The sequence below is a fragment of the Fusarium graminearum genome, chromosome 4 (assembly GCF_000240135.3).
Source record: "Fusarium graminearum PH-1 chromosome 4, whole genome shotgun sequence".
NCBI classification, from domain to species: Eukaryota; Fungi; Ascomycota; class Sordariomycetes; order Hypocreales; family Nectriaceae; genus Fusarium; species Fusarium graminearum.
In genome coordinates this window covers 1,174,029-1,201,704 of record NC_026477.1, presented here as the reverse complement: position 1 = coordinate 1,201,704, position 27,676 = coordinate 1,174,029, and the positions used below count along the sequence as shown (strand labels likewise).

The following is a 27,676-nucleotide window of genomic DNA, read 5'->3' as shown; positions in this document are numbered from 1 at the left end:
ATGACTCGTAACGATGAATCTCTTGACAGACATCACTGGTCATGGGACTAAGTGACTTGGTCCATGGCTGGCGGATGTGCCATCAACTTTACAGCCAGATACAGTATAAGGTAGGACGTGGTTGATCGTGCCTCATCGAACAAGAAAATCCGGGTCAACCTTGATACAGATCGAGAAAGCTTTGGCACAATCCTTGTTCAAAATAAATGATCGACACATCAACAACAAGGCAGTCCGTGATATGAACGTACGTCAGACTTACAACTGGATTTGACAGAGCCCGTGGCAACGAACGGATTGCCTAAATGATTTACTGGATAATAGCAGCGCACTAATAAGCAATTACACATCCACACGCACACACACACTTGATGCCTGTCTGCAGAACGTGCATGAAAGAGGCCTCTCCGGACTGAGCCGACGATTCGAGAACGGTGCTAAAACCGCGCGGCGCTCGCACCGTTCATGACAGTTCTATACTGTGTTGGCAGGACGGCCTCAAGAACCAAGATGGAAGCAAGTCCGTGACGTTTTTAACGCACCAAGAAAGCATTTTTTTTCATGAGTTCCCACTCCGTTTATACGACTCCGTTAGTTCCATACCTTAGTGTAGGGGCCTCAGGCAAGAAACTCGGCCCATCTCGCCTATCTTCTCGGCCAACGCAGCATGTAAGGCGTAGCAAACTATCACAGAACATCACTCTCGCAGATGTCCAGCAAAGAGGGCGCCATTGTGATTATTTGCGGTCCAAACCCCACCTTGCCATCTTGGTACCTTAATATCCCCAACGCCTCTGCAGTATTAGCTACTTCGCTTGGACGGGTGAGGAATAAACGACCCAGTATCTTGATCGCGGATTACAGGGATGTGAGCCTTTTTAGCATCGGCTCTAGCTGATGATTGGTGACGCGGCAGCTCTACCCTGGTTCCCGATGAGATGCTCAGTTTTTCAGTAGAGAAGCGTGGCATTCAGGGACATTTGATCGCCAGGCACAGTCAACGGTCTGGAAATCCTGCCCAACTATGCTTAACTGGCAGCGCAACGTGTCAGATGCATACACCGACTCAGTCCGTCACATACATATGGGTGGTCAATTAATCAGGGCTGAATCATACAGTCAAGTTAGTCTTTCGTCAGGGCCCTGGCCCTGATAAGTGGCTTTCGCGTGCCGGGCCAGATTTTGACTTTTCGCAAAGGCGAGCTTATACGACGGCATCGCTCAACGGGGCCGCAGTCAGGAATATTCGACTGTTAGTGCCCGCACTGAAAAGTCTGTTTTTGAATTTTCAGATTCAGAAAAAAACGCAATAGCTCCAGTTCATTGATTCAGTATCCACGTGCTGTCAACGTAAACACAAACTACAGTCGTTGACGGCAAAAAGCCACACTGTCGTCAGCGGTTGTCGATGGTCCGGATATTCAGAGTTTTCACCGAGTCTCAGGTTGCTGCGCACTACTAACGTAGAAGTGCTTGCATGGGACCACACTATTCCCGGCAAGATACTAGCAGAGAGAAGTGGGAGAAAAGTCCGGTATTGTCTGGTATTGCTGACGTGCACCTTCAGCCTCAGGTTACAATCAACCCTGTTCAATGTTCCTGGGTCCTGCACGTCTCCTACCATTCTCACACCCATTCGTGCTGAGCAGTCTTCGAAACAAGCCTTCCGCACTCCGACCACATGGACGCCTGTCAGGTACCAGGCACTGGTGGCAAAGACACAGCCAATAAGAGATCAGAAGTGGCTAGCAGAACCAGACCGAAATGCAGCTAGAAGAAAAATTAGAGCAAATATGTGGGTTTCCTTGTGGTAGTCGCTAGCTTGGCCACACCCTTGCAGCTTACATACATACTTACTCGACCGATACTGTACCCAGCCGCGGAACTGGGAGCGGCTACGCTGAATCGTTGACAGGCGCCTTTTCTGTGTCGGTCTGTAGGACTGAACTGACAGGGAAGCGAAGCGAAGCGTTGCCTTGGTTCCATACGAGGAGGAACCTGCATCTCGAGCTGGCCCTTTGCTCTTTGACAAGCCTTGAGAGTTCATACTGTACTGTGCTACCCTCCCGCCTTTCTGGATGTTCTATTTTGTTGTCGCGCGCTTAATGTACTCCAGTGCCTCGGGTGCGAAATAATGTTTGAACTGAGACTCTGGCTGGCAGATTGTTTCATTTCAAAGCGGCCAATGAGTGCGACAAATCAGTCCCTCGCAAAGAGCAGACGACACAACCTTGAAAGGGCCTTTGAAACAACGGCTTTACCTCCCTTTGTTCGTGAAAGCTTATGTATAGTACCGGGCCGCAGTTAACAGGCATCTCACGGGCCAGTCAGGAACAACCAAAATGAGTCCACACCACCACTACCAGGACAGGACAGGTACCGACCGCCGTGTACGCAAGATACTGCATGTGCATACAGTCAACAACAGTACGGATACCGCCTTGGAAGATGCGAGGGCGGCTTGGAATCATCACAGCGAGTGCGCACGCGGGAAGTGAGGAGAGCACTCGGTATCACCAAGCTTGCAGATTGTGATTCCTGTACAGTGTTGCCGTGCTTCGCTGTCCTGTCCTGTGCTTTGTTGGCCGACCAAGTGGTTCTCATCACATTCGTTCTCACCACTCCACAACACCACCGGGAACTCTTTTTGTAGGGTCCGACGGGTCAAGACACTAGGACAACCTCCTCGTGTCAAGTCTCCACTGAGGCGCCGAGTGTTTTCCTTGACAAATTTGACTCCCAGTACGTACCCTGTTCGTCTTGCAATTAACTCACCAACTATGGCTGGTAGACAGAGGATGGGGTACCGGGTTTCTGGGTTCAATGGTGTTCAGATCTCGTTTATAAAACGGGACTCCTCCCCCTTCTCCAGATGTTTGTTTAGATCAACACAACACAGTCCTTCCGTTTCAGATTTACTCTCTTGTCCTCGGACGATCATTCCTTTGATTCAAAGCTTCTCATTCCTTTTGGAAGTCGAATCTACACAATCCCTGATCAATATCACGAGCTAGTTCTCGATCATCACCAACCTACTCCATCACTCGGAGTAACTTTGACTATCACGTCCTGATTCAGTCCTTTATCAGACGCTGCATAAAATCATCACTCTTGTCTTGACGACAATCGAGAAAACTTGACAACCCAATTCTCAATCCAAACCACAAAACCGCAAAAATGAAGTTCGCTACCGCTTTCATTGGCCTCGTTGCCTCTGCTACCTATGCTGCCGCTGCCACTGTCACCTTCAAGACTCTTGATGACAAGGAGCGCACCATCATCTTCACTCCTGACCCTGGTTTCTCGGGCCCTGAGTCCGTTACCGTCGGCGGTGGCAAGGACGTTACCGTCACCTTCCCTGACAAGTACATCGGTAACTTCTACGCTGTCCAAAAGGGCCAGGAGGACAAGCCTGGTATGCTCGGTGAGGTCACCTTCGGTGGCTGGAACGGCAAGACTTACTTCGACGTCTCTGCTATCGTCGACCCCAACGACAAGGACAACGTCAAGCAGATGTGGCCCGCCTCTAGCAACACTCCCATGTCTGGCTGCGAGACATTCCCCTGCGACAACTGCTACTGGCTCCCTGACGACATCCAGACCAAGGTTACTGAGGAGGTTGACCTCATCACCACCCTCGGTTCCGGTGCCAGCCCTTACCAGGCTTAAGTGCCCTACTGCCATTGCCCAAGCGGCCCTTTCTCTTCACTTCTTCCCTCACCCTTTTCACCTTTTCACGCCGCGGCGTTGAACACCGCATTGACGATATCATGAATCCCTTTCGACACTACACGATTTTCGTTTTACATACCCTGAAAGATACCCCTCGTGTGTTGCAATACCGAGGCCTTTCGTTATAGACCTTTGGGCTGGAGCAGTCGGCGCTTATGGATGGTTGGATTACCCACACAAGACAAGGATAAAACAGGACTTGAGTTCCATACTTTGGAACTCTCAAGACCACGCAAAGCCGCGTCACTCTTTTTTCGCGCTTATGCACCATCACAGGCTTGATGCCTCTTGTATCAGCAAGAGGATTGAGGCTGGCACTCGTTCTACTTTACCCACATTCTTACACTCGCTGAAACCTAGACCAACCATGTCTAGGGAGACTTTTTACATACAATTCTTGTATATACAACGGGGCGCAAAAGCTCCTTTTACAAAAAGACGGGATCATCCCTTTTTGAACCACCATTTTAGACTTTAGACTTGCACATAGAACTGAACATAGACGTTTGAAACTTGACGACTCATTCAACACTCTCCAAACAAAATCCGACCAGTGACAATCCAACTAAGAATATGCTACCTGTTGAGCGACTCGTATGGCGCGAAGAGGTAACAAAGGAAAAGCCACATGCAAGCTTGAAACAAACCCCCACCTGTAAGCGTTTCTTTTTATGGCACACCACACCTCCCAACTACTCCTGAGCCGTCTTGCTTTTGTCGAGCACATAATGCAGCACTGTACAGTTTACCAACCTCCTGCTTACTCGGCGTTGCACCCACTGTCGAATCAAAATACGAGGTTCCGTTTGTCGGCGCTGACAAAGGAGAGGACACGTCAGATACTACGCATCGCGGCCTCATGTCGTGTCTGCAGGTACAAGGTTGATCCCCTGGCCGGGATGTAACATGGCCTGGGTATAGCAGGTTCCGGTTCTCAAGGAGGTATTACGTACTCAGTCTGGACAGTACGATAATAGTGCGAGCTGGTGCTGGGAGAATAACCTTTCGGCTGAAAGCCTGAATTGCAAGGACTACTGGGTTCAGGATACATCAAGATCTTCTAGCAATAAACAAACCGAGATTGAGACAGCTTGTCAATTGAGTCACCACAGATCGATAAACTGATTGATCAACTCGATTGCAGATCACTGCCTTGTTGTCTCTCATCCGAACCATTTAAGGTTCACTCGCCAAGTTCCCCCTTCTTGGCACAGTTGTTTCTTTGTACGACTGAGCTGCACATGTCAAATCGAGATGTTGAATAATGATGCCTCTTGACGCGGGATTATTATCGTTTCCGCGTCCCTTGCCTGTGCAACTTCGGAATAGACTATCAGCATGTGAATTTCACAGGGGCTGAATTGTCGTTATCGTTGGTTTCTTAGCGCTTTTCATCCTTGGGTCCTTGGCACATATGCTCCTGGGGAGGACCTCTTGCGCGCGAAAGTCGACAAGAATATACTCGATCAGGAGAGGAAGATCTGGCTGACCTGAACGACAAAAGCAAGTGCAAGCGAGACTGACGAGATTTGCTGGACCCATATAGTTGTCAACTGATCAATGGTAAACTGTCAAAAACTTGTGAAAATGCTAATTCAGAATAGTAAAAACGCCGCTGCCGGGATGCGCAACGCCAGAGGACCCTGACAACCCCTCGGAACCCGAGTGAACGGTTCCCACCACCATGAGACAGGTTCTTCCCGTGTGCGCCCACCAAGTCCTCCGAGAGAATGTCAGCTTGTTGAACAGAGCAAACAACCGGTCAAGGCTTGAGACAGGAATGCTATGAAATTTGGAATGCGAGTCGCGGAAAAAATACGATGGGCTTGACGCCAGCCGAGATGACTAGTTCAGTTGTATACAACTCTGAACTGTGGAAACCAAGAAAGTCCCGCAGTTTGAATCTGCGAGGATCGAAGTCATCAAATCTCGTACAATAGATAAACCCGAGGCTGCAATGGATCGGTAGAACCCAGGCGAGATTGTTGTCTCCGCTTGTCAGTAACTGATCTAGGTTAAACATTAACAGCAACACAAGGTGTCGTTTGCATAAGCGTGGCATATAACCCTCGGTCTGGGCCATCTCAGCTCAAGGATGGCATGATTATTCAAGTCGTCGTAATATTTAACTTCTATTCCTTCTTTTCGACAGGCTCCACAGCCTCTGCTGCGGGAGCTGCTTCGTTCTCTTTGGGTTCATTATCCTTCTTTTCTGTTGGGGGTTCAGTGGCTGGTTCCACTGTCTTGACCTGCTTAGACTTGATGATCTTTTGAAGATACTCTCCCGTGTCCCCGAATCCATCCAACTTGCCAAGTTTTGTTGTCAAAAACTCAATATCATTATTCATACTGGGAGAGTCATTAGCGGATAATTCATAAGTGGGCTGTGTACTGCGTACCTCTTGAGGCCAACTTCGGTCTTGGGGTCCGCATCTCTGAGGCTTGACCCAAGCTGGTCTCTATAGCTAGAAAACACGGGAAGCATGATCATCTGGATAGACGTCTCAGGCAGATGCTTAGTCAAAACACGATGGAGAGTCGTTGTCTCCTTCGCCAATGTTTCCATGTATGGATGAACACCCTTGCCCCCATCCGCTTCCCAGTCTATTGTCTTCATTGTTCTTGAATGAATGGCTGCTCGACCGCTCATGATTTCAACAAGCTTCTGGTAGATGCTGTCCTGATGCTCTTGTAACAAGCGTCTGATCTTGTCAAACTCGCCCATCAGATTCGATAGACTTGCCCCTGATCCAGCGTGCCGTCGCACAAATTCCCTAACATGTGGGATCAGAGTAGCTGTAAAAGAGAGTGCCTGGGAGGCCAAAGCTAAATGTTTGGTTGTGATGTTCTTCAGGCCAGCTGAGCGAGTCGCTCCAGCACCAAGAATAAGTTGCGTGCATCTCGAGTTAAAGAGCTGGAGATACGCAATCAGGGATGTTGCGATATCGATAGTCATCGATGGTATTCCATTGATCAAATGAGAAAATTTGGCAATGCCCTCCAGGCACAAAATAGCTGATTTGGGCAGCATAAATGTTTCTGAATCGATTGTAGCGGTCCTGACCTTCTCTTTGCTGGTCCCATTCGTCTCGATACCATCTTCTTCATTATGCTGTTCCAACTCGGAATGAGGTATCCAGATCTTAGTGCTGTCAGTCCACTCATGAGGGTCATGAGTACTACTGCCCAGGATGATATTCAGCAATTCCGTGTTCTTATCATTGAAGTCCTTGGCACTCCATTGATCCGATTCCATGCCTTGAGCCAATTTCTGCATTTCGGTGTCACGGTTCTTTTGCACAAAGTCTTTGATGTGTCCATTGACCACATTTTTGAGAGATGTGCCGCTTCGGCCAGATATCGACTCGCATTCGTTGGCAAAATAAAGGTTCAACGTGAAGTAACGCAGGAAAAGAGTGAGTGGCAGCTGCACAGTTTGTTCTGCCCGCACCTTCAGCACCTTGACAATCTTTTCTATCGCCACATCCACTGCCTGGCCAAGGAGGTTGGTGATATCCAAGCTCTTGTGCAGCTCCTCCTGAACCTCAAACATTGCATTGTCCATTGGATTGTTAGGAAATCTGTCCGGTCTCGGGCTAGAGATGGGCGACCTCACCGGGGGTGATTTCAAAGCATCGGCTTGCGCATTATCAGTGAGTGAGCTTGTGATTTCCAGCAAGACTTTGACTTGGGTAGTAAGTCTCCTGAGTGTCTCTGTGACTCCGATGTAGATTTTGACTAGAAGGTCTTCGCCATCTTCGGGATCTAGAGCGCGCAAATTCCGTGCTAGAATGGACGACTTTTCTTGATTCGACAAATGACGACCGCCACTTGCAGTAGAGACTGACATCATTGACTCGTTGTCATCATCCGTAGAACTAGGTAGAGGTCGTCTGATCAGGTTTCGAATCTCACGCAAGACAGACTCTCGGTAAGCGACCGTTGCAGCAGCGATATGCTGAGCTCGGTGCAATCCGACCATGTTTGGCAATAGTTCAGTTTTCAACCCATCGGTGTTTGTCAAATAGGTTGGGAAAACCGAGGGGGATCTGGTATGGCCAGCCTTGGACCGATTTGCCGACGCATCCCATCTAAGGAGAATCTCTTGATATGACACTGATTCGGCGTGCCTCCGCAAGTCGCGGACCAAGATATCTTGGAAATTGGTCTCGTACGCCTTTCCAATGCGTGTACGCAAAAGGGCCAGATCGGCATTGACGCCTTGCAGAGCTGAAGCTGATCGCAAGTCCAACAACTGTATTGTGGGTTGGTCGTCGGCAGTGACATCCCCTTCACCAGCAATAAGGTCCTCCAGTGAATCGATGCTTGCAAGGGCCTTGTCGATCGCGCCTTCGTCTACCAAAGCCTCGCAGGTTGCAACACCATCCGCGATCTGCTTGAGTTGAAGTACGGCGTCGTTGAGCTGGCGCAAGTTTTCTTGGCGTCTCCGTTGGTGAACAATCTGCAATCCCTTGGTCGCAATCTCCTCATCGAGTGCCTCGAGCTCTTTTCTAAGAGTTTTGATTCTCTCAACGGACTCCGCAGCTTCCGAATGCAGCTCCTTCAAGGATCCCAGTGCCGTAAAGAACGTAGACGAGGCGGTTGAAATGGAATTGATCAGATGAACTTCGATAGTGTCCATGTACCAAGATAGCTTCTCTTGCAAGATTGCGTTGGTAGCAAGAGCTTTCCGAGGGGCCGCAGCGCTTCCGTTAAGCGCACCCTTCCCATCCTCGGTGTTGGCGGGTCGAATAACCTCGGATCGTTCGCTGACGATATCGAAAGTACGGGGGTTTTCGAGATGAAACCCTTCGTCAAAGTACACAGTCGGAATAGTTGATAGAGGTGGCGGTCCTTGTGTAGATCTTCGGATGAAGCCAGCGCTTGGCCTTCGGGCTGGATCGCGGCCATCGTTCGAATTCATCGACGCAAGCGATGCGGTTGAGCCCTTGCGAGTTGGCCGCGGCTTCGGGCCCGGCCGCAAATATCCATCACTGCTAGATTCTGTTGGGGTGTCTGGCCGATCAGAGCGCTGCTCCTTGTTGGCCTCCTCGTCGCTTTCTTTTAGTCGTTGCAGCTGCTCGTATAGTGCTCCAACCTTGGTCAGGTATGGGCTGAATTCTTGAACGTCGACCTTTTTAATATTCGTCAAGCTAACTGGGGGGATATCTCGAGCTGTCGGGGGTTTGTGCGCAGTCGAAGCTGGTGCGGAGGTGTGAGGCTGAAGGCCAGTTCGAACAATTGGGGGCTGAAGAAGGGTCGAGATAGCTTCCAGCTGTTAGCCATTGCGACGCAAGGTTCCACTGACAAAAACAAACCATTCTGGCTTGATTCATAAAGCGAAGCAGCCAAACTGTTGGGAGCACTGTCAAGAACACCTCCTACTGAGTGAATAGAGCTCGCCGTAGAGCCACGTCGCGCTGACGGGTGGGGATGCATTTGAGGGTGTCTATGGCTGTTACTGCATCACATGTCAGATTCGTACACAGCAGACAACTTGGTAAATAAAGGCATTTATGACTACCTATGAAAGGGAAGCTCCCCATGGCCCAGAGGCGACAATGCCGTGAGGTTGTCGGCAGACCTGGCTGCGGTGGGAGAGCTGGGAGAGTACATGATCAAGGAAGCTCCGGCTGAGGTGAGGCAAAGGAGCTTGGAGGACGGGGTGACGAAGTGGGTGTATTATTTGGGTATCATCGCTGAAAGAACCGAACAGAAAATACGGCAGTCAAGAGGTCCTTGGACAAGATTGGAAATGACAATTAGGTGAAGATAAGAGAGGGAACGAAGGAAGAATCAAGAATACGCCGTCATCACCAAAAAGGGTCGTTGGTTTATTACAGTACTGTACCTGGGGTAGGTACCTTGTTCGTCTAGACACCTTGTAAGTTGCAGCTTTGACACCCCTGAAGCTGATGCACGTGACCCAATTCATGCTTGGTGTTCTAGAATATCTGGCGCGTACAGCAGGTACTATACGCGTCGCGTCAAGGGGTCAGTTAGGTGCACGTTTCGTTCTTGCGTCCGCTAAATTCACCTAACAAAGGTTGCCCCCCAACTGGAACAAGCCCCTCCATAGATTGCTCCGCAAACAATGTCCCCTGTCTAAAGTTGAATCTTGGGTTTGACAACGACCAAGCGAACGAAAAGGACAGAAGTGATACTATAATTAATTATTCACAACCACAAACAACAAGATGGATCGCGGATCAGTTTACTCGGCTCACGTCTACGAACCGAGTTTCGGTGAGAATGGAGATACTCGGCTGCAGCTTCAGACACAGCTCGAAACCTTCATCCTCGACTTTCGCCTCGACAACAATTTCGTCTACAGGTTCGCGCTGCGCTGAGCATCATGTATGAGACGGTCAAATGTATTAACTATACCATAGAGATCAACTTCGAGAGAATGCGCTGCTCAAGAGGTACTTCTGCGACGTCAACATCAACGACTTGATTAGCTTCAACGAGGAGCTGGCACACCGACTGGCTTCTGAACCTGCCGAGATCATCCCTCTAGTAAGGAACACGCCACAGCGAATACAGTATATATCTAACAAGCATTAGTTCGAAAATGCCCTAAAGAAATGCACGCATCGCATTGTCTTCCCCCACGAACCCAAGATTGAGATCCCCGAACATCAACTTCTCCTTCACTCAAACGCCGACGATGTCTCGATCCGCCATCTCGACTCCGAGACCATCTCACGGCTGGTACGTGTCCCGGGTATTGTTATTGGTGCCTCTGTCATGTCATCAAAGGCAACAGAGCTTCATATACAATGCCGCAACTGCGGACACACACAGAACATTCCTGTCTTGGGAGGTTTCACGGGTGTTACTCTTCCCCGACAATGCTCTCGAAGTCGAGTCCCCAATGACCCTACACCAAAGTGTCCCATGGACCCTTACTTCGTGGCCCATGAGAAATCTCGTTTTGTCGACCAACAAATTATCAAGCTTCAAGAAGCGCCCGATCAAGTTCCTGTGGGAGAGCTGCCCAGGCACGTCCTCATCTCAGCCGATAGATACTTGACAAACAGAGTTGTTCCAGGTTCAAGATGTACTGTCATGGGCATCTTCTCAATTTACCAAAACAAAGCCTCCAAGAACTCCTCTACTGGTGGCGCTGTGGCTATCCGTACCCCTTATTTGAGAGCGGTCGGAATCCAGTCAGATATAGACCAAGCAGCCAAGGGTAATGCAACTTTCTCAGAAGAAGAGGAGCAAGAGTTCTTGGAAATGAGCAGACGGCCAGACATTTACGATGTTATGACTGACTGCATCGCCCCCTCTATTTATGGAAACCGTGACATCAAGAGGTCAATCCTTTGCTTGTTATTAGGTGGTTCAAAGAAGATCCTTCCCGATGGAATGAGACTGAGAGGAGACATCAATGTGTTACTTCTTGGTGACCCTGGTACAGCCAAATCTCAGCTTCTTAAGTTTGTCGAAAAGGCAGCTCCGATCTCTATCTACACATCCGGAAAGGGTTCATCAGCTGCAGGTCTAACAGCGTCTGTGCAACGTGATCAGTCCACGCGCGAATTCTACCTCGAAGGTGGTGCGATGGTCTTGGCTGACGGTGGAGTGGTGTGTATCGACGAGTTTGACAAGATGAGAGATGAGGACCGAGTGGCGATCCACGAAGCTATGGAACAGCAAACTATTTCCATCGCCAAAGCTGGTATCACCACCATTCTCAATGCACGAACCTCGGTTCTGGCCGCCGCCAACCCCATTTTCGGTCGATACGATGATATGAAGACTCCCGGAGAGAACATCGATTTCCAGACTACCATTCTTTCGCGTTTCGATATGATTTACATTGTCAAGGATGAACATAGCCGTGAAAAGGACGAGACGATGGCCAAGCACGTTCTCGGTATCCAGATGAACGGCCGAGGCACTGAGGACATGACAGAATCTGAAATCCCCATTGACAAGATGCGAAGATATATCACCTACTGCAAGACGTAAGTTTTCCGTCGTCTCCCTATCCTCCTACTTATACTGACACGCGATAGTCGATGTGCCCCTCGACTTAGTCCTGAAGCTGCCGAGAAGCTCTCTTCTCACTTTGTTTCCATCCGTCGTCAGGTCCACGCTGCTGAGATCGAGGCCAACAGTCGTTCTTCCATCCCTATTACCGTCCGTCAGCTTGAAGCTATCGTTCGTATTACTGAGTCTCTTGCCAAGCTTACCCTCTCCCCTATTGCTACCGAAGTGCATGTGGACGAGGCCATTCGTTTGTTCTTGTGCTCTACCATGGACGCTGTCAACCAGGGCAGCAACCAGGGCAGTCGCGAGTTGAACGATGAAGTCAACCGACTCGAGGCAGAGCTGAAGCGACGACTACCTATCGGGTGGAGCACCAGTCTCTCCACACTCAAAAAGGAGATGGTTGAGGGTAAGGGGTACAGCGAGCAGGCACTCAACCGAGCCCTTATGGTTCTGCAACGGAGAGACACAATTATGTTCAGAAACCAGGGAGCTCAAGTATACAGGAACGGAGCTTAAAGTAGGAATGACATGGGTGTAATATGAGAAGGGTTCATTTGGCCATTTTTAGTAGATGTCTTGGTGATAGACAGGGTTAACGAGTAATGAGGCGAAATCATCACGACCATTGTACACAAGCAAACATTTAAAGATACCAAAACTCGATATCGCATTATATATCTGCCTGCCTAATATTTTGATACTAGGCTCATCGGTATCTTCCATTTGTCAATTTGAAGATTCAAGGGTAACTGCTCAGGTATTACGTCAAGAATTAGTCCGTCATATTATATTGGGTTGTTTGATCACTCGCGAAGTGATGTTCTTCTAATTCGGTATTGTTGTTCGTGGCTCTCGCTGACAAGTCGAATCAATCGTCGAAACCACCCCATTCATCATCCTCATCACTGCTGTTACTCTCACTTGCAGATTCCTCCTCTTCACTACTCTCCTCATCGCTGTCATTGCTCTTCTCATTTCTTGGGGTCAAAGAAACGGCCTCGCCTGTCGACGTCAACACGGGCATGCCAACCACATCACGAATGATGACACCGCTGTCATCTCTCATATAAGGACCCTCATCATCGGCAGGAGCATCATCTTGCTCGCCAGATCGGACAAAGCCAGCGACGAAGAATCCCATTACACCCTGTCCATCATCCTTGTAAGAGCGAATGCAGCCTTCCGCTATTTCCTTGTCTCCTTCGCATGCTTCGGGTAGTCCACGAACAGGCCATTCTCTCATGCCAGAAACCTGGTCCTTTCGTTGAAGAATACGCCAGCCTCTTCTTTTGGCAATGTCAGATTCGAGAGCTCTCATGACAACGCGCTCGTTTTCTTGCACGTGAACAGAACAAGTTGAGTATGTGATCTTCTTTGCTGATGGGAACCGGAAAGCATGTAATAGAAGGACCAACTGGAAGGATGATAAAGCCTCGAGACGTGTTTCTAGGTCCTTCTCGGATTTGATCGCCATTTCATTTCCATCGTCATCTATCATGACATTTTCAGGGGCTGGCTCGACCTTTTCGTGTTTCCTCTTACGGTTGTTTGGTTTTGCTGGTGGCGTTTTTCCGTTACCGCTGTAAGGCTCTGGCAGATGAAGATCAGGCATCGAATCTCGGCCAACGATTCCACTTCCTGAACAACTGGGATCTAGTAGCAATGCTCCGACTGACTTGTAGTTGTCTGCTGTGGGTTTCACCTGCATGAAATCTTGACCAAATCCAATCTTTGTCATATAATCTGAGCCAGCTATTTTGACCATCTTGTGAAGTACCTGCGATCTTCTGGAATCTTTCTCGAATGCATAAATGGTTTGCGCTGGTGTGTCGAATTCGGGTGTATGTTGCTTGACGATAGCTGCCAGATGTGTTGTCTTATTGCCAGGGGCGGAGCACGCATCGATCAGATCTCCATCTTCTGACCTAGGATCCAAGAGGTAGGCCGGAAAGCAGGATGCTTTATCTTGGAGAATGATTTTGCCAGATGTATAGGCCTCTGTTTTGGTGAGATCGATACCTGCGGTGATTGCCACGAGATTCGGTACGTGTGAGTCGATGTATATGAGTCTTCCAGCATTGGTAACAACCTCGTTGATAGATCTAGCTCTGGTGTACTTGGAGAAAGTGGTCTCGAGCTGCTCTTCCAATGTGCTCTTCACGGCGTTGACACGAACCCATCGAGGGTAGTTCGTTTCCTCGCCTGCGCATTCCCTCTCAACCTGCCCTTTTAGAGCCTCGAGTGTGGGCATCTTTCTGCGAAGTCGCGCAAGCTTAAATTCTGAGCTAATGCGCGCTTTGTGCCTCTCGATAGATGCGCGTAGGCCATGGCCTTGTGGAAGCGCAATTCCCTTCTTGGCCAGCAGGAGGTCATGGACAAGAAGCAATGACAATGTTGGTGTAAGCTTGATTCGGAGGTTAGCAAGCATTTATGGGCCATGTAATTGAAGGAAATATCAAACCTTTCGCTCTAATTTGAGAAGTTCTGATTTCTCAATCACTTCTTTGAGGATAGGACTCCATTTGCAGCTCTCCAAGACTAAGGCGTAGACCTGGTTGGGAGCAGACTTGAGGCCCTTCTTTTTGAAAACACGGGACTTGAGACTTCCGCCTTCAGAAGAAGACCCTGTCAGGATCTCAGCAGCCTCATGATAAAGAGACATATCTGAGGTGATTCGAGATGTCGTTGTCGAATGAGTTAAAGGTGAAGATGAAGAAGAAAATTAAAGTGAGAATTGCTGGTATGATGGTTTAACCGGGGCTTAGCCGACAGCAAGATCGTGTAAGTCGTTTTTGTCTGGTATTAATTGAACTTCCTAGCAAAGTTAATAAAACATGCAAGAATGCGTTTTGATTGATAGGTTGTTTAATAGATTTTGTTAAAATCTAAGCACCGAACCTCCTGTGTTGACCTCTATGCGCTTCCTAGATAGCAACATTCGAGTGGTTCCAGGTGTCTACAGGCTCACCTCTAGCTAACAATCTACTCGAAGAGAACTGTGACTGAGACGGTCCAAATACGATATACAGCGGATCAATAATTATCAGTCACAGTCAAATGTAGAGTCGTAATTCACTTGTATATGCTTGAGCCGGTCGCTTTATATGAAATGGGTATCTGCCCTTGATTCATAATGGGCGAAAGAAGTTGCGCCTAGCGCAATCGGGTCCTTGTCAAGCAAGGTATGTCCTCGATAAATATACATGTTAAGAAGCGAATCGAATCGAATCATCCAACTATTTTCCTCCCCTAACTTCCTGAATTCCAGTGCACCGCGCGAAGTTTGAATAAAAAAACAAATGCCTTGCCGTGAAATCGCCATCCCTATATTCTCCAGTCCAAAGCAAAAGGGGGTTCCCTAGAACGCCCCTTCTATACAATATGCGTTTTAATAAATGCATCGTTGCAACGAAATGTGATAAAAAGCTTTGGTCACCTGGGCTGCTATACATGTCATTATATTAGCAGCCGAGGTGCTCTGATAAGAATGCAGAGTTTAGTGACGGTGGCTGCGGCGGCGGACGTGGCTGTATCCGCTGCCATGCTGGTGGGCATGTCGTCGGACGTGATCCCTCTTGTAAGCGGGAGCAGCAGCAGCGTCCTCAGTCTGGGCAGGAACGCTGGCTGTCTGAGTGACAGTGACAGTGTTCCAGACAGTGTGGACACGAGTAGACTTGCACTTCTTGGGCTGGTCAGGCTTGCCAAAGATTTCAGTTGGCTTGGGGGCGTTGGTGAGAGCGCTGGTAGCCTCGGCGGCGGCATCAGACACAACTCCGGAGACAATGGGCACAGTAGGCTTGGGGATGGCGACGGTGGGCTCCTCGGGCTTGTCGGCAGGCTTGGTGTACTGGGGCGCCTCTACAGCGGTAGACTTGTCCTCAGGAGCCGAATTGGTAGCGGAAGGCTTGACAGAAGGCTCAGCGGAAGGCTTGCTGGGCTTCTCGTCGTCGTCACCCTTGTTGGGCATGGAAGGAGCATCACCGTAGGAGAAACCGCTGAGAGGGTTGTTTCCGGGGAGCTTGTCCAATTTACCGGTGGTCTTCTCATCAATCTCAGATTCGATTGTGCAGTCGTCCTTGTTGAGACCGTAGAAAAGACCGGGGCAGTTGTCCATACCCAGGGTACCGGCGTTGCAGGTGTCGATGATGTGCTTCAGGAGCTTCTCATCCCAGCCAGCCATGAAGTCAGCGTGGCTGCTGTAACCAGTAACGTCACCGTTGGAGAAGACAAAGGGCTGCTTGCCCTCTCCCTCAGTCCAGCGGCCCTGGAATTTGTTAGTGTTCCAGTAAGCCTCGTAGAAGAGATGAGGGACGTGGATCCAGCCCTTGGGGCAGTCGAGGTAGCCGTCGTTGTCCTCGGGGTAGGCCATGTTGTTCTTAAAGTCGGTAAGGCCAGCCTCGGGGTTGTAGCAAGAGGGGAAGTGAACATCAGCTCGGAGAGGAGAGAAGGTGCCGTCACAGGTTCGGTCAGGGAATCCGACGCCCTCATTCTTGGTGATGGGGTCACCGACACCAGCTGTGGTGCCGTCTGACTTGGCATCCCAAGAGGGGACAGTGTAGTCGTTGTTGGCGCGAGGGCAGGTCATTCTCGCGGCGTTGACAGGGCCCTTGGAAGGGTCAAGGTTGGGCTTGGCGCCAGCCTTGGGCATGGTGCGGGTCATGGCATCACCAGCAACAATCTGCAGACCAGCAGGGAAAGGCTTGATCTCATCGTGAGTCTTCTCGAAGCTGGTGGGTGTATTAGTTAGGTGCGCAAAGAGCGGCAAGGTGAGATAAAGTGAGACATGGGGAGAGGGGTTTGTCGCAGATTGACGACAAAGTGAAGAAATTATACTTACAAGTAGTAGGCGTTGAAGTAATCGAATTCAACATCCTCAAACTTGCCAGACTTGGGATCTTGGAAGTAGAGACTGGGGAACCAGTAGGCACTGTTGTCGCCCTTGATCATGGCGTTGCTGCACTTTGACTCCATGAGGTCCTTTCCAGTGGCGCTGGTGCTGAAACCACTTCCACCCATGATGTTGTGAACGTGGGTAGAGGTTTCTCCGGGGAAGAGAATGGGGTCCATGCGACCTCTGGTGAGCTGCTTGTTGGTGAAGCGCAAGACAGCGAAAGTGCCTTCATCCTTGGCGGCGGAAGCAGCACCGGCGAGAAGCGCGGCAGCGGCAACGAAAGTAGACTTCATGATGATGATGATGTTGGTGATAATCAGTGAATAATGCTCGAGTGTTGAGTTTGAATAAAAGTCTTGTGAATAAAAAGAATCTCTAGGACTCTGAGCACTGGAAAGCGGAAGGCTGCTAATTGTTCAAGAAGAAGCGGAAGAGAGGAGAACCAGTGTAAGACGGGGGGAGGGAAGCACGCAGGTGATACCGGAACACCTGTGAGAACCTAGAATGAATGTTTCGTTTCGCAACCGTCCAGACTCGTTCACAATCACTGCCGTTTTGGTGTGCGTGATGTGATTCAGAGCGAGCGAGGTTGAGGTCGGGAAAATAATGAGGGTAACAAACAGCTCAGGGAAGCGAAAGTGCCTGGAAGCTGCTCTGCAGATACAGTTATGAATGAATGTGTGGGTGATAGAATAAAAAAAGAGAGGACGTGCCCAGCAGTTCAGTGACAGTGTACGAGGACGAAGAGAGAAGAAAAGTAGAAAATAAAAGGAGCGTGTGGAGGGGATTCAAGAAGAAGAAGTATCCGCATGTTGGGCGAGGATTAGAGGTGAAAGCTTCTTTGTGCGAACAGGCGAACAGGGGGGTACTAAAAACGCACAGCACAGCGTCTGCCAGTGCCTGCCAGTGCCAGACAGTTTAGGTGGTCTGCAGGTCTGCCACTGCGGGCAAAAGCCACTGCAAAGCACTCCCTAGCCTAGACCTACCCAGGCCTACCCGGCCAATCCAACACGCGAGTGCACGTTGATTTGGAAATCTTGGCTTCAACCATGAATCCTTTTGATCAAAGGACACTGACGATGGAGCCTCTAACGCTCCACCGTTGAAGGCTTGGCCTGGCTTGGCAAAGTCCATTCAGGGGTTGTCCTCTGTCCAATCCTTCTAAACCGCCAGCCCAAGGCGTTTTCAAAACATTTCTATCTACAAAAGGTCTCTAGCGCAGTAAGACTATGAAAGAGGATTGGCTACAACATTAGCGCCACATCTCACCTCATGGCTAAGGCTGGGAGGAGGGAGGCCAATTTCTCGTTCGACTCTGTTTTTGAATATTTATAACATCTCACTGACGGAATGGATAGAGTAATAAACATGAAACGAACGACAAGAGTAAGCGGTAAAACTCAGTAACATCATTGGGCATTGGCTGTCATTATTGGCCGTTGTTTCTTCTTTCTTGCGGGCCTCGAAGCGTACCTGCATAGGGTCAAAACTGGGTTGCCTTGTCCTCGGCCACAGCCGCTACAGTTACCGCCCAAGCTACTGGATGAACCAGGGGTTTCGACAGGGGTCGTTGAGCCCTAGCCTCTAGTTGAAGGTCAAGGAGAAAAGGGATCCCTGGTTCAGTTGAGGCTATTCGTGGCAGCGGCTGACATTGCATTGCGCGCCCAGAGTTATCAAGGCCCGCACGAGTGCCCGTATTACTCCCTACGGGTACCTAGAGCACAGCAGATAGAAGGATGTGCTGGCAGTCACACCGAGTATCCAAACCGCCAGTCATTCTTTAGCATAAGAGTGATAACCTAGTTGAAGCCGCAGTTGCGCCTCATCTCTGGTGCAACACTCATCGTTGACGACATTTACTCAGGGCGATCTTGATGCTGTACTCTACTCTGTACCATGCACGTTGCACCATCATCGTTGCTTGTCTAGCACAAAGACCCCCCGGCCAGGAACCAAGGAAAGAAAGAATCAACGAAGCGAATGGAACAAAAAGACGTTGGGACTCCGAACAAAGAAGACCCGACAGCCCCGCAGCAGATACAGATTACAGGGTCATCTTCTAGGGTAAAGTGCCTGCAGATCGTGCCATGGTCTGAAACAGCAGGGGTCTTGTTGGTGTAGCAGGGGTTAGGTGTAGCAGTCGGTACCGAAGCTAATCTGAATGATCGATTATGGTTATCAAGGGATCAACAAAGGATCTAGTCTAGACTACCTAAACCTGTTGTTGCTTAACTCTGTTTCCAAGTTTCCAAAGCAGTTTAATCGGGATCATATATATCATGACTCTAGTTAGTCTGTCTCTCCTAATATCATCATAGCACTCGCTGACATGTCACATTAGAAACGTCAGATTCTGATCCTTGTCCTTGTACCATCTTGGACTGCGCGGGTGTTTCAAAGAAACAAACACAATCCTTCCTCTCTATCTTGTCAGACCTCGACTCTGTTGAATTTCAAATTACCACATCAACTGTTTTTCAATAGTACCTCCATAGTCCTCTATAGTCAGGGGAAGAAAAGCCATACAAATTAAACTATAAAATCACATAGCTTTGGTGACTTGAAGATGGGCTCGCAGGAAATACTGCAAGTGCTGAAACGCGCTAGCAAGCGACCCCTTGTTCAGTCAACTCCACCAACGGAATTTTATCACTAGGTAGGTCTTCCGTCAGCGGCTCTCCGGATATCCCTGCTCAATATACTCTAGCAAAGGCTAACATCAACTGTAGCTTTGTTCAGCAATTCCTATTGTTGTTGTTATTGTTACTATGTAAAGCATCTTCAGCATCTTAATTTTCGGAAACCATGCGTCCATTGCCTATAGCTTTTGGTCTTTGTCTTTTCCACGTATTCGGCTCAGAGGAGCAGAGGAGCCATCGCTACCCTCAATGGATGTTGATATCCTTGAAATAATACCACCAGTTATGCCGTCTCGGTTACCACCATTAATTCATGGGATGAACTCAATATCACCTTTGAGTTTCGGTTCCGACCACCTACAGGCAACGTCGTAAAAACAAAAACAAATTAGTCCAGTTAAGCTTTCCCATGTTTCCGTTCCTTGTAACTATGAGGTGTCGTCACTCTGGGATCAAATATGATACAGTCTCAACAAACTGAGAACTTCCAAGAGTCGTTATATTTCTTTTGCTATATCTGAAGAATATTGCTCGACTAAATTCATGGCCAGTTTATAGTTAGAGTTGACAAGTTCCACAAGCTCTACTATGTCGCAGTTGCAGGATAACGCCCACCCGTTGCATCTACACAATCTCAACAATCTTATTCTTCTCATGCTAGCATAAGTCGTCATGGGAACTTCAAGAACTGTTCATCACTTACTCCACGCTCGTATACTACATAGTGGTTCGACTAATGCCTAGACCATCTTCCCAATTCAATACAAATCATGTTCTATCTACAAATAAACTGCGAAAGGTCTAGTCAAGCGATGTATGCTACACAAATCAAATTCCCCCGCTACTTCCAGGCGCATTTAAACCTCTTCATATATCTAGCCATGCAAATCAGTAAACTCAAGGCCTGATAGTCCCCTCCAATGATCCCTGCGTCAACATGCGCATTGTCCTCACTCTTGGGTGACGACAGCTTCGATCAAGCACTCGCCCGCTCCTAGATCATCGGCAAGCTGCATCTCCCTCCGATTGATTAATTTCGCAACTCATGCAAGCTGCCAGAACCCGTTCGTATCTATTTCCATGTGTTTGCTCGGCCAGATGCGATCAAGTCTAAGACGTAGAGGGCAATTGTAGCCGTGGACTCACCGTCATTTCGTGCAGAGTCTCGTTACACGAGAACTATACGTGCCAAGATATTTCATGCAAGCAGCCGCACTCCAATTCATACGCTTCTTTAACGAATGCTGTGTTCTTCATGTTGGTTGCTGAATCTCTGCTCAACTACAGGGTAATCTGTGGACGCCAGAACATCTGATTTAATGTGTTCGCATATTGGATTCACATCTAGCGACGAGAAAAGACAAAGCTAGCGAAAACGCAAATGACTCTAGGTACTTTAATTAGTGCGGTGGTGTTTGGTAGAAAATATACGAGCCATGACGATGAGTTTGCGTGCCCTCTTCTTGGGTTGTTACGAAAACTACGATCGTCGTGATCCAGGACCAAATGCATACAAGCACTCATGATTCCTATGGTGAGTGCTAGTTATAGCTCCTCAAAACCACTCAATTACGGCTATATACAACAAGACCGATATTGTCCATGACTACTGCATAGTGTATTTGTCTGAGTTGGCGGGAACAATGTTAGCTATCCTGAACTGAGGCGTGGCAAGTATAGTAATATCTAGTATCCAGAGGATTACGTCTAATATCATAGAAGTTGGGGAAATCTATGGTTATACTGCAGCGCATGGATCGAACGACTCTCTGAGAACCTTTCTGCCAAGACGTGTTGAAGCATATCAGTCACACCGGTCATCACAGCCACTAGGATTTTAATCATACTTGTCCTTAATAAAACTTATAGCAACGCCGCTTCCTGTGAGAAAGAGAAAGAGAGTCAATAGTCACCAGTATATATACTCATGTATTGTTAATAAATCTCATCACTGGTTTTAAGATGAGTGAGAATGAAGCCAGTGCCATGGGATATCTCATCGCTCAAACTCTACGAACATCAAATCACAGGCTAGAAGAACAGGGTTAATCGCTACATCACAACAAAAACCCGTTATATAACTGATAAGCTCTCTAATTAAATTTTATTGGCAAGTTACAACAGTTTGGTCATATAGTTAAGTTCTGAAAACCCTAGACAATGAGATAAGTTGCAGGGCCATGAAAAAAATGCTATATACCATCAGGGTTTATCCCAAAATTGTTATAGAAAGTGGAAAGACATATTAGATAGATGCATGGCGCCTTGACTCTTAATTGTAAGTAATAAGAAAAACTATGAGTTCTTTCGATGAGTGCCGCCCCAGTTTGAGTTTCGAGAGCTATCGAGAGATGCTATATCTGTACACCGGAACGTACATGGAAATAGAGATCTCTTGTTTCTAGTTACAGACTTGACACTGAATGTACTGAGCAAAACCTGCATTAAGCCGTGAAGTAGCACTTACGCCGAGGAACTTGACCTTGCTCGATGTTTTAGCCCTGTCTATAGTGGCAAGGTGCAATGTGTTATATTGAAGCCCCCATCTATCGATTCGTACATTTCTCCAGCATATCTCCCGATCGGATTCTTTCAGGATGGGTGCATCTCATAGGCACCATTATGCATAACTGTCTTGGAAAACAAGACAACACAGCAAAAAAAATATGCAAAGGCTAGTTAGGAAATCGTCTTCTTGCCGTATTCCTAATTCTCGCATCATCACGCATGAAGCCCTTGGCGTTTGCCATGTCAGCCAGGTAAGGGATAGAAACAACGCCACCAACGGGCCAAGACCTGCGCCCTAGAACGGTATACAGAGAGCCCTTATATGTATGAAATGACTTAAAATAAGACATCATTGGACCACTTATATGCACGTATCAAGTTTCCTGCATGTCTGGATGTATGTGCATCACTCAATGCACATACAAGCCACAGAAGTGTCTGGATGCCGTATTTGATGTCTTGCTCCACGATTTAAGATGCACGGGGGAAACCTCTTGTGATGCACATGCAGTCATGATCTGATATGGTAAATATTTTCGGGAGATCGTGATTTCTGACACACAACATGGAGATTTAGGTATGTATAGATACTTCCCGATCAAGTATAGACGAGCGCAGCAAAATAACGCCTCACGCCAAGAAGCAAATTAAAGTTGCAGTCTGCGCTGAGACAACCACCGTTGAAAAGGATCGTACGACGTGGCAATTGGGTGTGTTGATAAATCGGGTCTTCTCCGGAGACATATGACCTGGTCATGCGTATTCAAGGAGAATTGACTTTCTCTTGCAAATTGAGTGCCATTTCCGGTCTTTGAGGCCAGACGTGGTTGAGGACCCCTCCCCGTAAAGTATCAATGGCTGACACATTTTTTGACTAAAACCGCAAGGAGTTTCTTTTGCGAATTCTGTGGAGGGTGTGAGTAGACAGCATCAAGATGCCTCAGCAGCACGCTGACTTCTTGAGCTCTGGTATATTTCATAATATTTCAACATCTCCGGCCCTTTCTTAGCATGCCAAACAACCAACGTGATTCACAGAAAGCTGTATCAGACCGACCAGGCCCCTTGTATCCGCATGTCGCTCATGCACCAATCAATATGGGATGGGTTGGAATGTTGCAGTGTGATATGATCTTTCACATCTCGCCTCAGTCGTTCTCCGCAATCGGCCGACGGCTGCGGTCTGAGTCAAAAGCAATTCACTCGCAAGAGGCCACTTCTTTTGGCAGACAGGCAGTTAACGTTAACATGTCGGAACTTTGATATGGCAAAGCATGTCGCTTATTCTGGGAAAGATTGCAGATCTCGAAGATCTACGATTCGATAGCATCAGCGTCAATTATACGCCTCCACACTTTCTTTCCAACACCATCAAGACAAAAATGCAGGCGAGGCTCTTGAGATCCCTTGCCATGCACTGGTATCTGTTTCAGTCAATGTCAACTGTAGTTCATCCGAATGGCTCAGTTGCCCCTTGAATGGAACAAAATATGTACTGAATTCGTTGGATGATGAGATTGTAGGCATCATGGGAATAACCAGAAGTGTTGCCAAGGAGCTGTGTGGGATGCCGATTCGCCGCCTTGTCGTGTCTTGTGTAACCAGAGGGGATCCTTGCTCGCGTCTGACTGGGCAGCTAAGCTGCTAGGCTACCTTTCCCCTAGGCGAAAACATCCCATCTCCACGCTAAGTTAGTTGCCGATCAACTTAAAGTAGGGTAGTATTGTGGTTGCCAACCACCAGGATACTCCCGGCTTCTAGCCTCCCTCTTTGTTGGGCGAGGTAAGTGAGGTTGAAAGGCTTAGAAATAGCTGTGTTGACTTGCAAAAAAGCCATCGTTGGCACCTGATACTCTTATGATCAAATCTGCCTCTTCCGTGCAAGTGTGAGCTAGGATAGTGACATGTCATGTCCAAAGGCTTCAAAATGCACCTCGTTCTTGTTTTGGCTGTATTCTGTTCGTGGACAAACGAGGAAGCCGATTCTCCATATTTCACCCATATCGCACTAGTGGAGTGCAATTCGATCCCGTAATCCCATATACTGAAGGCCTTGCCTTTCCCTGGCATCATGTAGTCATGCATGTCTTTAATTACTTCATGCCCAACCACTGCAGGTTGCTTCCTCATACGTATCGGATCCAATCGCATCACTGAGTGGATGTCTTACTGACAGTATACTCCCACGAATCTCACTACATTTGGTTGTTGGTTGTTGAGTCACATATGGCATGCCAGTATCTTGTTGTCATAGCTGTTCTAGGGCTTCCCCGGCTGGTCGTTCGCCACAAACTCGGACTGGCAGCCAGATGAGCAAACCCGATTCTCCCTACAAAGGCGTGAGACGCGCGAGATATGCTCGTGTTAGATAGTTCTGTGGTTTCTCATAGACGTAACTCACTGATAAAGAATCACAACAATCGTGTCTGTGAGCCGAGCGAGCCGAGTCTGTTTAGCTACTAACCGTTCGAGGGTTTGCTGACACAAAATACCTTCTCGGACTTGACTCGACAATCCGCGAGCCAACCCGACAAGGGGCTCAAGCAAGCAGCTGGGAGCTAGAGTTGAGATAGGACAGTCAAGGAGGCAGTCGCCTGAGCACCTTTTCTTCCCTTATAGACGCGAGAGGAAGACAACCTTTGCCAGCAAATAGAATACCATTATTTTATCCGAGAAGTGCCTTGCTGGTACAAAGTAAACTCATTGTATGATGAGCGTACCGGGTTCTTAGTCCTAAAACAGAACACAGAAACACCGAGATAGTATCGTTGATCCAGGTAACGCCATATTGCTCCAGCCTTGGTCGTGTATGCCTGGCATACCCTGCCTATAATATCAAATAACGCCGTATTTATCACATCGTATACCTATTGTCGTGTAGAGCGCCGCCGTCTCTTGCTTTGCGCTGCAATCTCACCATCGTCTTGATCTCCCTCGCTTGAATCGTCGTGGCTTCTGGCATTCTTAGATCGATCGTTCCCTTTCTTAATAGAAATGATGCATCCTTGCTCTTTGAGCCGTTTGGTCAGTTTTGTGCTTGCTTGCATTCCCGGGAAATCCTTTGCTGTGTAGACAGTGAAAACTTCAGTTTGAGCTTGGGCAAGATTGGGAAAACGTCCCTGTTCCTTTCCGCGAAGAGGATCGATTTTGGCCATGCTGAACTTGAGTCGAAACGACCCTGGGGTTCTGCAAGATAAATCCGCAAAGCAGAAGAAAGTTCCTTCTTCGCCGTGCTCATCCTTGCCAACAAAAGGGGCGTTGACTAAAGACCCCATAAGTCGACGCTGTTGCCGATACTCCTCAGGCATGAAAGATGCGTCATGGGCTCCTGTCTCGTCGACGATAGAGCAGCTCATAACATAATGTGGGTATCGAAGATGTTTGGAAAGCTCGTCTTTGGTAAGATTTGGGCCCTCAATAATAAGCTGAACGATTGGAGGCGGATCAATCACTCTTCGGTCCCTTTCGCCGAAGCCACACGATCTAGCCGCGACCGGTTGTTGTCGTATTTTAAGACTGTATGATATGCCATGTGGTTGCGTGCTACCGTACATGGCTCCCGCGTTACTTCGACCAGAGGCAACAAGATCCGATATTCTCATATGATCCGGTCGTATTTCAGCAGGGGACATCATAGGGCTGACCAAATCATGTGGCCCACTGGCAGTCGGAGGAGCTCTTGGGTCAAATTGATACCCCGTAAGATGCGAAGGCTGCACATCGTTTGTTGCTACGGGTTGAACATTTGCTAATGAAGGCATTTGCTCTCCTGGTGTTGAATGCGACTGTGAAGGGTGAGCCGAGTGGTGACCTTGTCTGCTGCCGAATCTTTCGTGATAGCCGGTCATGTTGCTAACAGAATAGTGGGGGTGTACCCCAAGCGGCGGCGGAGGATATGGGTTTTGCGGAATAGAGCTCGACATGTCGGCTATTTGGTGGACATGGCTAGTTCTCGGGTGTTGCGAGGTCTGCAGCTGTGAAGGGCGACGGTTTTCTGGTGCGCCGCCGTTATAGCTTGCTGGATGATGTAGTTGGTGTTCATACTGGGGTATGGATTGAGGATGTGTTGGTCCTCGAGGACCATGATACGTGCCTGGGGGCCAGCTCGTAACAGTTGTGTATGGCAGAGGCATGGCTTCCGACATGGTCTGGGTGCTCGCTGGTAGGCGTAGTGAGATCTAGGCGGCACTCACAACTTTAAGAAGCATAGACGTGGTGGGAGTCGGAGAGGACTATTATGGATTTGTATGTACGAAAGAAGGGTGCTGGCAGTCGAACTTATTAGCTTGGTGGAGGTCAGTGGCGGCTCAGATCGCTTGCGTCGATGGTGAACTTACATAGACCAGGTACCCCATACAAGCCCTTCTGCAATGTCCAATGGGGGAGTAAAATGGTCCAAGCCAGAAAGGACGAAAGACGGGAAGGGCCCAGCAAGTAGCCCACCACTTCCAGGGAGCCGGCTGTAAGACAGAATGCGGGCGGTTCCACTGTACGGGCAATGGAGGGGAGTGAGCTAGATTAGCACTGTATCCAGAGGTGACATGAGGTGTATATATCGAGCAAATGGATGAGGCCGTCGGTCTAAAGAAAGGCTATGGACTGAGATAAATCCAAGTCTTTGTGTGAGACAAGCACATTAATGAGGGAGACTGGGGTCACTGGTAGACTGGGAGCGTTGATGAGCACACAGCGATGCCCGGAAACAAGAAAAAGAAGAAGAAAAAAGAAGAAGAAAGAACGAAAGAAAGAGGTGATATGATACACGCTGCGGTGCAGTAAGCGCCTGGAAAGAATGGCGATGTAGGATTGAGATGCCGTGGGCAACCGGGGTTTTGCGGTGTACGATATGGAGAGACGAAGTGGGCGAGTCGTGGCCACACACACCCACAGCGAACCGGATTTGGTCTATGCCGAGCCTGAGCAAGCCTGCAGCAGAGATATGACAGCCCAGAGCAGGACCTGTAAGTAGGACACCACGTGCAGGCCAATCCGACAGTGACAAGAGGCGAGTCTAGCGCAGGTAGATGTGAGGGTGACGAAGAGGTGAAATTACTCGTTGCTCATCAGCCAGACGCGACGAGATGTATATAATAATGAGCAACACCGTCAAATTGCATTCACAAACAGAATGGCTCGAGGCCAAGGGTTTCGGACGGCTGAGGCAGACACCTTGTAGAAGTGTGCGAACTTTAAATATGGTTGATATTGCCTTGAGGTGTCGGATGAGGACTAAAGGCGGCGGAGCTGAGTTTGTTGAATTTGGTGACGGTAGCAATCTGGGCGAGGAAGTGCCAAAGCCGAGTCAAGTGAGTCTGAAAGTGCTCTGCAAGCCCGAGCAGGAGATACGATTCGATATATGGATTAAAGAACGGTAGTTGTGAATCATTATGGACAATGATTTAAAGGAAGGGGTAACAGCAGGGGGGGAAAACCCGAGCTTGGTTGCCCAGGATTATTAAACAATTTCCATTACCTGGTAGAGGAGCCTGCCCTGGACAGGAAGTGTACCACTTGCATCGTCTTAGCTTAGTTGTTCTCGGTCCACAACCAATGCCAGGTACACGCAGACAATAGAGCATGTCGCAAGGGAAAGCAATAAAACAGGTGAATGGCTGGATAGAGTGAAGTAAGACGTTAGGTAGTGAAGGTGCTCGGTTACCTACGATACTGGACCACAAAGTACCTACTGCATCTCTTAGGCGTGCACGCAGGCACGCTAGGCATGCAGTAACGAGTCCAGGATCTTGAACCTCCTAGAGCGGAGCGACGGCGCAGAGGCGAGGCGAGTCTTCTGCGAGGATCGTAGTACTGCAGGTAAGACAGACACGGTAGGGTATCTGTAGACCTAAGATGGATAGATGGGTATATGTGGACCCGGGCGGGTCGATCATCGAAAAGTGATA

General features: G+C 48.6%; 7 protein-coding genes across 7 annotated transcripts; 3 read left to right on the top strand and 4 right to left on the bottom strand.

The window, feature by feature from the left end:
- Window positions 1–2,889: 2,889 nt before the first annotated feature.
- On the top strand, window positions 2,890–4,259 carry FGSG_06779 (uncharacterized protein). Its single transcript, XM_011328127.1, has one exon. It carries the CDS (start codon window positions 3,224–3,226, stop codon window positions 3,749–3,751), a length of 528 nt encoding a protein of 175 aa, XP_011326429.1. The 5' UTR covers window positions 2,890–3,223; the 3' UTR covers window positions 3,752–4,259.
- A 1,605-nt stretch (window positions 4,260–5,864) lies between these two features.
- On the bottom strand, window positions 5,865–9,171 carry FGSG_06778 (uncharacterized protein; the record flags this gene model as incomplete). Its single annotated transcript, XM_011328126.1, has 3 exons — window positions 5,865–6,081; window positions 6,132–9,000; window positions 9,051–9,171. 3 exons carry the CDS (start codon window positions 9,169–9,171, stop codon window positions 5,865–5,867), a joined length of 3,207 nt encoding a protein of 1,068 aa, XP_011326428.1.
- A 758-nt stretch (window positions 9,172–9,929) lies between these two features.
- Window positions 9,930–12,252, top strand: FGSG_06777 (DNA replication licensing factor mcm5; the record flags this gene model as incomplete). Its single annotated transcript, XM_011328125.1, has 4 exons — window positions 9,930–10,066; window positions 10,125–10,251; window positions 10,300–11,708; window positions 11,760–12,252. The coding sequence occupies 4 exons, from the start codon at window positions 9,930–9,932 to the stop codon at window positions 12,250–12,252; spliced, it is 2,166 nt and encodes a 721-aa protein (XP_011326427.1).
- Window positions 12,253–12,604: 352 nt separating this feature from the next.
- FGSG_06776 (uncharacterized protein) lies at window positions 12,605–14,398 on the bottom strand (the record flags this gene model as incomplete). The annotated part of the gene is made up of 2 exons (XM_011328124.1): window positions 12,605–14,140; window positions 14,198–14,398. The coding sequence occupies 2 exons, from the start codon at window positions 14,396–14,398 to the stop codon at window positions 12,605–12,607; spliced, it is 1,737 nt and encodes a 578-aa protein (XP_011326426.1).
- A 406-nt stretch (window positions 14,399–14,804) lies between these two features.
- Window positions 14,805–16,920, bottom strand: FGSG_06775 (uncharacterized protein; the record flags this gene model as incomplete). The annotated part of the gene is made up of 2 exons (XM_011328123.1): window positions 14,805–16,463; window positions 16,574–16,920. The coding sequence occupies 2 exons, from the start codon at window positions 16,918–16,920 to the stop codon at window positions 15,233–15,235; spliced, it is 1,578 nt and encodes a 525-aa protein (XP_011326425.1). The 3' UTR covers window positions 14,805–15,232.
- Window positions 16,921–24,386: 7,466 nt separating this feature from the next.
- On the bottom strand, window positions 24,387–25,918 carry FGSG_06774 (uncharacterized protein; the record flags this gene model as incomplete). Its single annotated transcript, XM_011328122.1, has 3 exons — window positions 24,387–24,410; window positions 24,494–24,600; window positions 24,691–25,918. The coding sequence occupies 3 exons, from the start codon at window positions 25,916–25,918 to the stop codon at window positions 24,387–24,389; spliced, it is 1,359 nt and encodes a 452-aa protein (XP_011326424.1).
- Window positions 25,919–26,465: 547 nt separating this feature from the next.
- On the top strand, window positions 26,466–27,148 carry FGSG_12988 (uncharacterized protein; the record flags this gene model as incomplete). Its single annotated transcript, XM_011328121.1, has 3 exons — window positions 26,466–26,548; window positions 26,664–26,734; window positions 26,841–27,148. 3 exons carry the CDS (start codon window positions 26,466–26,468, stop codon window positions 27,146–27,148), a joined length of 462 nt encoding a protein of 153 aa, XP_011326423.1.
- Between the last annotated feature and the right edge of the window lie 528 nt (window positions 27,149–27,676).